Genomic DNA, 13,446 nt, shown 5'->3' with positions numbered 1-13,446 from the left:
AGCTTTTTGAAATCGTTTGCCGCAAGCTCTTGTATTATTTTGTTACTTTTCAAAGAAGGCAACAAGTAATCAAAGTTGCATCTGCGCCACCTGGCGATTAAATAACTGCTTTCCGTTTCTCCCTTTCCATCTTCACTAAAATGTCGGAGATGCAAACTGTTGCACGTTCTTCTAAAAGTGGAGAATCGCGTCTAATAAATGGGCACAGAGCAAAAAAATTGCAAAATTTTGTTTCGTATGATCGCGATTTAAACCCGGAAGAGCCCGACTCCGAAAAAGTGGTTCATCTCACAAATGTTTATAGAAATCTTTTAACGGGCATTGATGAAGATATCAGTCGGCAAGGTTTATTGAAAACGCCTGAAAGAGCCGCAAAAGCTTTTCTTTTTTTCACGAAGGGCTATAATCAAACACTTCAAGGTAAGTAAATAAATTTTTTTCATTAGCGTGTTAATTTTTACTGAATTGAAATTCTACATACTGAAAGAAAAAAAGTAAACTAATTTATTTAAGGAATTGAAATAAATCCCTTAAGAAGTACTTTATTTTATGTTAAACTTCTTTTTTAATTCTTATATGTTTGCAAACAAGTAACAAATGCATAACGAAAAATCTTAAAAAGTATAATGATAATTTTAAAAATAATTTTTAAAAAAAGAATTTTTGTTAGATTTTTATCGAAGATATTTATTCCAACATATTTTTGATGTGTTGGAAGAAAGGATATTAATATTTTTAATCGTTTAATGCGTACATAAAACTATAAAAAAATATCAAAATTCATTAAAAAAATTTTTGCCTAAAATGTAATAAGAGACCCCATGTTAAAGTATAAGCAAAATTTAACTCACCTTTACAGGGAATTGTAAAAATTAATTTTTAAATTTTTCAAAATACACAAATTAATAATGAATTTTTTTTTTACTTAAACAAAAGAAATCTTTGTTTCTAATTTCATTAATATGCTAGCTGAATATAAGCTATTCGTACGGGCAAAAAAAATCATTACATCAGTATTGAATTAAACTAAGAAATCGTGCACAAAACTGAAAGACATATACCAAACACAATTTAGAAAGCTGAAATTATTCCAATGTTTTTAATATTATACTTTGTCCGTCCTGGTAGATTTACGTTGTTAGATTAAGCAAAGCACTTTTTTAACAGTTTATCCCATCAAAGTACAAATTATCTGCATTCATTTGGCATGATGTTGTTACTCTAGGGCAACTCGTGAATTTACCACAATCAAGCCATTTCCACCGGTATGTAACTCTTTCAAGGGACCGTAAAAAAAACTTCTTTTCTCAGTAACTATATTAAAGCTTCCCAGTATAGATGCAGTTTCAATAGGTACCAAATGTAAAAGCTTCTTTTCTCAATAACTATATTAAAGCTTCCCAGTATAGATGCAGTTTCAACAGGTACCAAATGTAAAAACTTCTTTTAAGTTCCCCAATATAGATACAGTTTCAATAGGTACCAAATGTAAAAACTTCTTTTCTCAATAACTATATTAAAGCTTCCCAATATAGATGCAGTTTCAATAGGTTCCAAATGTAAAAACTTCTTTTCTCAATAACTATATTAAAACTTCCCAGTATAGATGCAGTTTCAATAGGTACCAAATGTAAAAACTTCTTTTAAGTTTCCCAATATAGATGCAGTTTCAATAGGTACCAAAAGTAAAAACTTCTTTTCTCAATAACTATATTAAAGCTTCCCAGTATAGATGCAGTTTCAATAGGTTCCAAATGTAAAAATATAGGTACAATGTATTATATTAGTAAATTTCATACCTATTAAAACTGCATCTATACTGGGAAGCTTTAATATAGTTATTCAGAAAAGAAGTTTGTACATATGGTACCTATTGAAACTGCATCAATTACAGTAATACCAGTGGTGCCTTTTACCAAAACTAAGAAAGCATTAGCGTCATTAATAGTATGGAGATTTTTTACGTTTCTCCGCAACGAATTAGAATTATGTCTGTAATGTAATTATGTATGTAAATTGCTTTCTAGCACAAAACTTATTTATTATTTCAGTTAGTACCAATCACCCCAAAAAAAATTACTTATAATTGGCGTCAATAATAGTTTGACGATTTTTTACCTTTCTCTTAAATGACTTAATGCCATTTCTCCATTAATTTTGCTTTTTAGTACATAGATTCTTTTTTACTTCGTAGCTATTGCAAAAACTAATTATTAAGTATTACTGACGTTAATAATGGTATGGTGATTTTTCACGGTCCCCCTATACAAATAAGTGCATTCTCTCCATTAACTTTGCTTTTTAGTGCATATTTCTTTTAATTTAAATTAGAACTTTTTACCAAAATTAATTAGACGTATTTGTCGTGAGTAATAGCATGGAAATTTTTTACGCTTTTCCTAAATCACTTGTACCATTTCTCCATTAATTTTCCTTTTTAATTCAGAGATTTTTTTCTTAATTTCAAATAGTAGATATTACTGAAATTAATCAATCATCATTGGTGTCAATAATCGTAAAAAAATTGCTTACATTTCCTCTAAACTAATCGGTAGTATTTATTTTTTAATTTTGATTTTCAGTACATAAGTTATTTATTTTGATTTCAAAAACTATTAGCTTTAAATTATCTAGTTTAAGTAACCATTTTAAAGCTCGGCTATAAAAAATAAAAACGTAGTTTCATATAACTTTAAGAAGGCTAATTTAGAGACGTAGTCTATTTACGTTACGAACGTTCACGTTAATCACTGAGTATATCTGACATGACAAATAAAGAATAATTTGATACTAAACAACGAGCAAAAAACTTCTTTTTTTTATTAATGAGAGCTATAAGCTAGCAAATACCACTGTTGTAATTAAAATATCTGGAAAAAATCGTCTGCAGTTTAGTTTATATGAATGTCGAGTTCTAAACCGATTAGAAAATTCCGTTTCTTAGATCATTCAACGATCAAACAGAAATTTTTGATAGATTTTTAGGATCGGGGTTTAAAATTGTCCCTTTCATCCACTGTCCAATTTCCAGAAAGCTTACACAAACAGTATTAGAGATATAAGAGATACTGACATACAGACAAACTTTTCATTTTATTATTATAGAAGATAATATAATTTATTAGTGGCACACTTTAAGAAAACGGTTTTATATGGCACAAATTTACAGAAACTTTTAGCTAAATTTGTTTTTCCTTTAATGGTTCTAATTGTAATTTTACACGGAATTACATTTATTTTAAGGGGTGTAAACAGTTTTATTGAAATAAATTGTGTAAGCCAATTTTAACACAGTTTTACGGAAAATTTAAAGGCAATGTTAGTTTATACTTGTACAATACTTTTTATGTGTAAATTGTTTTTTATTGAATGTTGGGTAGAAAAGACTAATTATAAATAATCCTATTATCATAAGCTCTATTATTCTGCAAATGCTATAATGAGCTTTACTCCTTTTTTGCCTTGTTTTTTTTCCAGTGTCTAGTATAGTAATCATCTACCATCTTTTAATTTCGCCGCTTTGAGTACGCAATCATTGTATCGGCTTGGCGCAGTATTACCGGATCCGGCAGATTAAACTATTAAACTATACATTCAGTCAGTCTAATTTTATTTTTTTATTTATTTAGTTTTTAAAAAAACTAGAGTGTAAAGACCTTTCAATTAATCGTCAATTTGTAATATAGAATTTTCATATAGTAAAAATTTAATATCAAAAAATAATTATGATTTTATTTTTCATTTTTATTCTTTATATCACGTTATATATTAAAAGCTGAGACTGTAAGATTGTCATGACTGTATTCTCAGGGCAAGCAACATCCATCATGGCGATTTTTTTTCTTTGGTTAAACGAAATCTGAAAATGGCTAATAATATTCTTTTTGCATTTTTTTTCCTTTTTTGGTTTACATTAGTTTAACAACATTAGTTTAAATAACACTCTTTGATTCTCGCTGTGGTGCTATTCAACTCTAAACTCACTTTTATTTGACTTTCTATCTCATTATTTTATTTTATTTATATATATACAAAATTAATGAATTTACTTAAATAATAACAAATTTAAATTCATTTATTGGATTTTCGGCGTATTATTTCAAAAGTCTTCACTAAAAGGAGAGAGAAAATTTTAACCAGTGAGTATAAGCACAAACATATTGTTCATTTTGAATCAATTGAAAAATAATACTAATTTAAAATAGAAAGATTGTTTGATACAACGAATCGTTATTCCCTAAGCTAAGAAATAATTGAAAAATATAGTTTATATTATTTTAATATAAAATATAGTTACTGATAAACAGTGAAAAGTGACATGTAACAAAAGTGAAACTTTTACATATTGAATTATATTGAAAAAATATTGTAAATAATTATATTATGTTGGAAATAATTAAAAGGAACGTTAGAAATCTAGTTTGTATTATTTCTACTTTTTTGCGAAGTATGCTCATAAACTGTGAAAAGTAAACGATATATTATAGCTAAATTGCAACAAAAACATTATATTTGTAGTTATAAAACTGCATAATATAAAATTTTTGAATTATTTCAATGAAATGTAATTCGCGTTTGATTTTAATAAAGGAAAAAAGATTGTAGTATTTAATAGACAAAAAAATAAGGAATTGATTCATTTTTCTGTCTTTTTATTATTATAATTATTTTTACTTCATTATTAATTATTTGCTTTATTTAACTTTCAAAAAATTCTTTTATATACCAAATTCTAAATCTTCACTTATAAAAAAACTCGTCTTTAAAACTAACTATAACACTATTTCACTAAAAGAAGAACACTATTTCACTAACTATAACACTATTTCAATAACAATCTTTTCATAACATAAAAAAATGTTAATTAATTACTTGGACCTTATTTTCCTCATTAGAACAGAAACTAATATTTTTAAATAATATTGCTTTCAATGGTTTACAAAAATCAATGCAGTTATGTAACAGCAAGTAAGTCACGTTTTTACATAAAAATGACGTAAACAAATCTACCCACTTACGTAAATCACGTGCAATTTTGCTGAAAAATAAAAAAATTTCCCTGAACGTTCTACGCCTCTTGACACTGTCTTTTCTTCACATTTAATTTAATGTTGAAAAATTTCCTATAGTAAGGAAGAAAAAATGCTGATTTTCATATAAAATGAGTGGGTACGTCCAACACTTCTATATACAAACAGCAGATATCAAAATTTTACATACAAAAAATTTATATGATGTTTACAGAAAAAAGTTCTTACACGGAGAAAAAAGTATGGTCAAAACTACCAAAAGATGCTAAAATTTATCGTGTTTTTGTTCTATGAGAACACCAAAAAGTTCGGTAATTTTTACCGAAGCGCTTTGGAAAAATTAACACTAAAATATAGTTCTATAATATGTTATAAAATTCTGTAAATGATGAAAAAATGGATTATTTCATCATGATACCTTAAAGCATGGCATAAAAACCATTTATTCGGTTAAATTTACTTTTCAATTTTGTAATTTTTTGCTTAGTTTGGAATAATAAGAGCTATAATTTTGGAAACCGATATTTCAGGTAAATCATTACCATATGAATGAGAAAATTACCAAGCGAATGATTTTAACAACGTGCATTCTGTTTTTATTATCAAAATTATGTTCTTTTGTTTTTACAGGAATGTCATTACCATACAGTTCGTCAATTTTACCAGAGTTTTTTCTTCTCCGTGCAGACTACAATTTGAAAATTCAAAAAATGAATTTAATAAAAAAAAAATTTTAAACGATTTCAAGTTTTATTATATTGAAACTTTAATTCTGTCGACATTCGTAATTATTCTTTCATTCAACTTGAGTCAATTCTGAAATATGAATCAATTATGATCGATTTGTGTCAATTTTGACAAAAGATTTGCATTGAAATGTGCAAGAAACTTTTTTTTTTCAATGAATTAGTATCAGAAGATTAAACAATCTCTTATTTGCTATCGATTCATTTAGAATTAGTAAAACTATCTTCAAAAAACCATTCAAGTGAAAATTACTTGTTATTTACGTTATTTTTGTATAATTTACGATAAATAAGCTTAGTACTGGATTTTTATCTGAAAATACCATAAACATAATCGATGCGTTTCTACTTTTTGAAAACTAAAAATATATTTCGCATTAAATTTTTTGATTTCTTTTATATTTTTTCCCTTTATTTAATGTTTTCCTCCTCACTTTGGGTAAAAATAACTCCCAGCTTTGTTTTTTCCTCATAACAAAATCCTATATTTTTTACTCAATATAAATTTAAAAACAATATTAAAATTCAATGTTCTCAATATTTTAAATTACATTGTTTACTTTAAAAGTTTCTTATAGATAGCATTTCTAGTTTCTTTTTTTTTCATAAATTATACACACAGAAAATTTAGAATTGAAAATCAGTCGTTTGTCATTGAATTTTTACCCGCCCCATCCCTTTAAATTCCTAGTAAAAAAATCATTTTCAAAATAAAAATAATTTCAATTCTTTTAGTTTTATTATATATTTATATTAATAGTTTTTTTACCATAAATTAAAGTTCAATAACAAAATAATGCCTTTTTTACTGGAGTCCGTTTTTTTCAACCAAAACTAACGGAAACTTTCCAGATCGTTCAGAAATGATATTGATCTGAACTACCTTTTTTTATAATCTACGCAAATGCTAAAATGCTTGGAACAGTGAAAACTTTCCACAATACGCTCAGAGACATTGTTTTTTTTCCAAAAATATCGAAGAAGTTTATTTAAAACCAAATTCCAGTTGTGATACTCTTTACAAACTTTATAAAAATGATTTTAGGTGGTTTTGATATTAAACGATCGATATTACTTATGTTAATATTAACAATTTCAACATTTTGCAATTCACGAAAACTAATGACCCTATTTTAGCTTGAAAATTCTTTTTCCTGCATTACATGATAAACATCAAAGACAATTTTTTAATTCTCTGAAATATACAACGTATAACCTTTCTTAATCTCACTGCAATCAGTCGGTAATAGCTATTCCAAAAATATCAGTGCAGGTTTGCTTTGTCATGAAAACTAAACATTCTTCCACATTTAAACCCAATTTAAACATTTTGAACTCATTTATTTCACTTTCTGAGTACTGCTGAATAATATTATCATTATTCACTATTGCTGAATAATATTATCATTATTCATTATTTCTGAATAATATGTATTATCATTATTCGATTTTTCAGCATATTTTGTTCTAATTTTATCGTAGAACAATAATGGAAGAGGAATTAGATAACGTGAAATAAGATTATAGCTTATCATGTATTTACCATAACTCACGTGGCATGATTCATTGACTTCAGTGGTCTTACATAACCTCTAACTGGGCAATACAAATATTTTATAACTATTAAAAACTAAACAAAGCATACTTTTAATGCCTAGTAATACACTGCATGATTCAATAAATAATATAATACTACATAAGAGTGTGCACATATTTAATAGAAGAAATCCTTTTCCAACCAACTTCACGCATAAGTGACTCTCTGATTTAATTCCTTCAAATAATTTAAGGCAAAATTGTTTCATTAGTAATCAACTATTAATTTATCCCAATTTGTAACATATTAATTTATAAAGGGTATATAATAGGATTTGAAATCAGGGTGCTGATTATTTCAAAGATAAATGGTAAATAAAATAAGAAAACATATTTGTTTACTCACAAATTTACTATAATTTTCTTTTAAAATAGTATGCATTACTGCATAAAAAAGTCACAGTGATCGAAAGGTTTCCCATATCATTAAAATATAAGAAATATTTTTTTGAATAAAACAAGTTATGTTCCCATGATGTTAAAATTTTTAAAAATTATTCTTAATAATAAAACAAATTGTGATGTTGATTCCTCACGATGTTGAAATTTAGAAAGTATATATTTTATTTTTATGAAATTAGTTTCTTTCCCATATGATAAATGTATAAAAAATGAGTTTTTAAATAAAATAAGTTGTTGGCTCATAATTTTGAAACAGAAAATATATTTTTACTTAAATCAGTATTTAGAAATTAGAAACATTATAACTGCAGATAAAATTTATTGAAAATCAAAAAGTATTTTAATTAATCTAATTTTATTAAAACGAATTTTGTGTAAAAAAATATTTCAATTTTTTGAACAAACGATCCTAATAAATGCAGCATTTTCTAACTTTCAACTTTCTAATTTTAAATAAGCATGATATAATACTCATTTTTTTCCAAACACATAAATGAAAACTCAACGAATTTTAAATCGCTGTAAAAGGTGAAAGGTAACCTTTTAGAAAAATATAATATTTTCATTTATCAAAATTTAAATACCTTAAAGAAATCAGATTAAATCAGTTTCTATTCTAAACATTTCAATTTTATTTTTGAAAATTCAGTTTAAAGCTTTACAGGTATCTAAAGTACTACAGATATTATGCCTTTAAATATTTTATTCAAAACTTTGTAAGTTTTATTTTTTGATACTAAAATTATTCTAATTGTATTTTTCTATTTAATTCTAAAGTTTTTTATAGAAACATTTTAACGATTTTCAACACCCAATGTTTCTTCTCTTCTTTAATTTTATTACAGAAAAAAGGAAAGAGCGGTATGTATATTGATTAAATAAAAATACGCATAAAAGAAAACGATATTTGAAGTAGAAAGTTAAAAAAAAAAAATTCGATAAAAGTGACAAAAAAGCCTTAAATCACCAACCCAAAAAAATGCAACTGTTTTCGGAGTTCACTTCCGATTGCTTAACTCACTCATAGAATAAAAATTTTATAAATTGTATAAAATTCGAAACATCTAATGGATTGATTTCAATGCATTTACTTTAGTAAAATATATTACAGCAAAAACGTGATATAAAATTTAAGATTCATATTATTAAGATGAACACAAAACTACAATATATTACATTGACTAAACTTCATTGGTAATTATTATTAATAACCTGTAAATGTAATAAACTCTGATAGATTACTCCATATAAACCAGCTTACTTGGTTATTAATAATAATAACCACTAACAGATTAATTACATTTGCGGGAAATGTCATTTGAAACTAATAGTTCATAGAATTCCCCTACATAATATACAATTATAAATTTCAGTGTTCAACTTAAGTACTTTAAACTAGTATGAACTTGAAAAAATGCATAAAAAACAAGGAAAAGAGTGAGAAAATGAAAAGAAAACCTTAGTAAATAAGTAGGTGAAATCGAAGATAGTATACCAGGATTAAAAAAATTATGTTGAATTAACGAGCAACGTACATTTGGTTGATCTCTGTTGATAAAATCAATTTCTTTCTAGTATTAATAATTTATCATCGCTGTATTATTTTATCTCACTCATTCTAAAATACAGTTCTAAATTATTATGTTACCTGCGTAAATAAATAAACGTAATTAAAACAAAAATCTAAAAAAGTTTGTTCTTGTAAGCTATTCGCCTTTAACATTTCATTTTAACACAACTTATAGCTGAATTTTTTTTTTTTTTTTTTTTTTTTTTTTTTTTGTTATCAACGCGAGAATTCACATTGTTTTGTTTTTTGTGGAATATATACATTATTGTTTCGTATAATACAGATTGTATCCCCATTATTCTACCGTTCTAAGAATTAAAGGTATATATACTGCTTAGTTAGAAATACTACCCTCTTTCGTAGAAGGCAGTATAATTTGACAAAATTTGATTTTAATACAATAGACAATACAGAGACATAATTTGATTTGCTGTAAACAAAATTGAAATTAATTATTTTTTAATTCCTTTATTTTCAGGGTAATATTAACTTAATTATGGGTTGGTGAAATTAAATCTCCTTTCCAAAGAAACTAAATCTCAAAAAAGGAAATACTTATTCCAGATATTATTAAGCTTAAAGTTTCTGAGTAGCCTAAATGCACTTTCATTTTGTTTATAAAATTTTGTTTTATTTTTTAGTAAAGAATTTAATTTAAAAGCTTCGCTTCTGGGGGAAAATAATTAAAATTGACTTGCAGCTATTAACTCAAATTGTTTTGAAGAAGAAAAAAAGTTAAAAGAGATTTATTTTTTAAAAAATTCAATTCATTTATTGGAGTATATTTTAAAGGCTTAAGTCCAATGAGAAATCATTTCTGAATGATTTCACATTGGACTTAAGATAATAGTATATAGATAAGTAAATAATTCATATGAAAAATTACCCATCAAATATGTATCGCAGTAGTTTTTCATATTTTTAATTTATTGAATTTTTGTAAATGTTTGCACTAAAATAAATAATTATTCTACTTCGTAAATTTTCAAGCACTAATAAGTTTTTAACCACAAAAATACGCATTTAACTGGCTAATTTTTTTGAAACCAATATGAGTGTTTTTTTAAGCACATTTAAGCTAAAGACTTGAGAATTTTTCACCATCTGTAAAATAAGAAAACCTTTTTTTAATCGTTCTATGTCAGTTTACTTTTTCAAAAAAAATATTACTTTAATTGATCAAAATACACGTTAACTGACACATTGAGAATATGTGCACATGATACAAATTACTGCTATCATAATAAAATTAATTCATTAAAAAATAATAGTATTTGTTAATGGCTTTTTGTTTATCAATTTTTGATCTTTATTAGTTTTTTAATATTTATTAATTCTTTAACGTTTATTAAGTTTTAATACTTATTAATTTTTTAAAATAATTACTTCTAAATATTAATTAATTCTTAACTAATTATTAATTTTTAATGTTTGCTAATTTTTAATATTTAATTATTTTTTAATATTTATTAAATTTTTAATGTTTGTTAACAGCTTTAATATTTTATCTAATAATGATCTAAATTGCTTTAAATTACAAGCTATAAAATTCTCTGAATTATATCGAATAACGTAAATGTAAATACCGAATTCTAAAATTTGAAACTTTCAAGCGCCAAAAACTTTGATTTAGCATGCTTTTTTTTCCTTTAAAATTCGGCACTTAAAATTATATATGCACTAAAATAAATAATTACTTTACTTAAACCTCATAAAACTCGAGAGGAAGCAGAAAAATTTAAAATTAGATATTTTATTAGGATTAGATATTTTCCCTTCTCATAAAACTTAGGCTGTATCATTTTTGACAAAAAAACAATTCCATAATGCCTAACGTGACAAATTAGCAGTTCAATTTAATTAAATTAAATTGTGTTTGCACGGGGATTAAAATGCAATCTAAAAATAAAATCATGATCCGTAAAGTTCAGCAAAAATCATTATAATTTACAAAATTCAGTACATTAAAAACGTGAAAAATTGCTTCTATACATAATAGATGGGTAATTTTTAATAAAATTATTTGCTTATATACGTGCATTCTTTCTTGAAAAACCTGCAATTATTATTAATCAGTTATAATTCCACAAATTTCCATTGTTTATAAATAAAATAAAATAATACAAAATAATAATAAACATTAAAACTAATCGCCTAAAATATACTTCGGTAACTAATTGTTATAATTTGATATAAAATAAATCTATGTAATTAGTTCAAAAATGTGACAAAGAAAGGAACAGTAGATAAAGGTTAAACTTTATACCTGTATAATCGAAAATAAAATTTAAGTATAATCCCAGGTATAAGTATAATCAAATATATTTGTATTTTCAAGATAAAAGCTACTACTCATGTTTCTCAGGTCAAGAACGAAAATATATCGAAAAAAATACAAGGTTTTTCAGAAAAAAAGTAATTTTTTTGTCTTATTTCGTAACTTATTTATAAGATGACAATAAAAATAATCACTAATGGCAAACCAACTCCTCGAACTATAAAGATTGTATCTTAATCCCTAAAATATTTACCTAAATCCTAATATAATCCCTAAAATTCAAAAATGTGACAAAAAAAGGAATAGTAGATAAAGGTTAAACTCTATACCAGTATAATCGAAAATAATATTTATGTATAATCCCAAGTATAAGTATAATCAAATATATTTGTATATTCAAGATAAAAGCTATTACTCATGTTTCTCAGGTCAAGAACGAAAATATGTCGAAAAAAATTTTTTTGTCTTATTTCGTAACTTATTTATTAGTTGACAATACTTATAATCAATCACTAATGGCAAACCATAAAGATTGTATCTTAATCCCTAAAATATTTAATGTCATTTAAAACTGAACCGCCAATTTGTGTTACAAAAATGTTTCTTTAAGGTTTAGGCTACGCTAAGAATTTTGAGAAACACTAGAATTTTTGTTTCTTTCCTTAAAAAGTGTCTTAATAGCTTAAAATGATATAGCCTGAGTTCTATGAGAAAGGAAAATACTTAAGTACTCAAATCTCAAACTTTTCCGCATACTCTCATAGCACAGTCCACAAAGTGCTTTTAGTAAGTTTCAAAGGCGTTTATCTCAAAACTAGTAACTTATCTCAAAACTCTCAAGTCGGCCGAACTCGTAATAAAGGTAAAAAAAGTCAAACAGTCAGTTGTTGCTTACAGGTCCATAAAGGTTAAGAGGATACAAATTCGAGACCGACGGCATAAAAGTGGCAATCACTCTTTGAGTCATGGATAAAAGTGGCCCATTAAGACCACTTTTACTTTCCACAATAGTTCGTACTCTCGGTTTTAAAGCTGGGTAGGCTTCAAAAGTAATGTATCGACCTTTGGAGACAGAGTCCCTGTCCCCCAATGAAAGAGTCTTACAAGACAGCATATGACAGATAATTGTATATTAACAATATGAATTTTACATTAAAAATCACTTTTTTACAAAAGTAAGTAGTATTGTTTCATTTTACAGCAAGGTTTTTTCTGTTAAAAAATTTTCTGAAGATTTTCTTTTGAAAAGCAGAATGTTTAAAAAAAAAATTTCTTAAAAAAAGCTATTTTTAAAAAATGTTAATTCATAAAAGAATTCTTATGTACTTCTGTAATTGTTTGCACTTGAGAAAAAATGCAACGTAACGTTGCAATTGACTCAACTAACTCTTCGGAAAAAAAAATTGGTAAAAAAAGCTGTATATTCGCCTTGATAAAATCAATATTAACGTTTCGTTTCTCGTATAATGAAGGATCCACTTTAGAGATATGAAGCATTTCATGATACTGCAGAATAAAAACTCTTAAAATATGCTTATTTTTACAATACTACCTAGTTAGCACCAGTACCAGATTGCAAGAAATATGCGACAATCACGGAAACTAATTAGTGAAATCACGTGTGACTTCGACTTGGATGCCTTTTGATGACGGCGCATTATGGCGTCACCCGGACGTCAACAGACCACAAAAAGACGAATACGTGACATATTCCCGTCTAAACTTTGTTACACGATGACCCTGTTGAGACTTGAATTTGTCACATCCTTGTCACACTGTGACCCTGTTGAGACGCAAATACATCGCTTTCTCGTCACACCATGA

The 13,446-nt window shown here is 25.9% G+C and overlaps 1 protein-coding gene across 1 annotated transcript in view; it reads left to right on the top strand.

Annotated features, from left to right (window-relative positions):
* Window positions 1-13,446, top strand: part of LOC107442125 (GTP cyclohydrolase punch) — a 51,070-nt gene continuing 37,624 nt past the window's right edge. Inside the window, exon 1 of the mRNA XM_016055597.3 lies at window positions 1-420. Coding sequence (XP_015911083.1) covers window positions 141-420 — 280 coding nt within the window. The 5' untranslated portion in view covers window positions 1-140. The remainder of the gene's footprint in view (window positions 421-13,446) is intronic.

Source organism: Parasteatoda tepidariorum, chromosome 7, assembly GCF_043381705.1.
Source record: "Parasteatoda tepidariorum isolate YZ-2023 chromosome 7, CAS_Ptep_4.0, whole genome shotgun sequence".
Lineage (NCBI taxonomy): Eukaryota > Metazoa > Arthropoda > Arachnida > Araneae > Theridiidae > Parasteatoda > Parasteatoda tepidariorum.
This window is presented reverse-complemented; position numbering and strand designations above follow the sequence as displayed.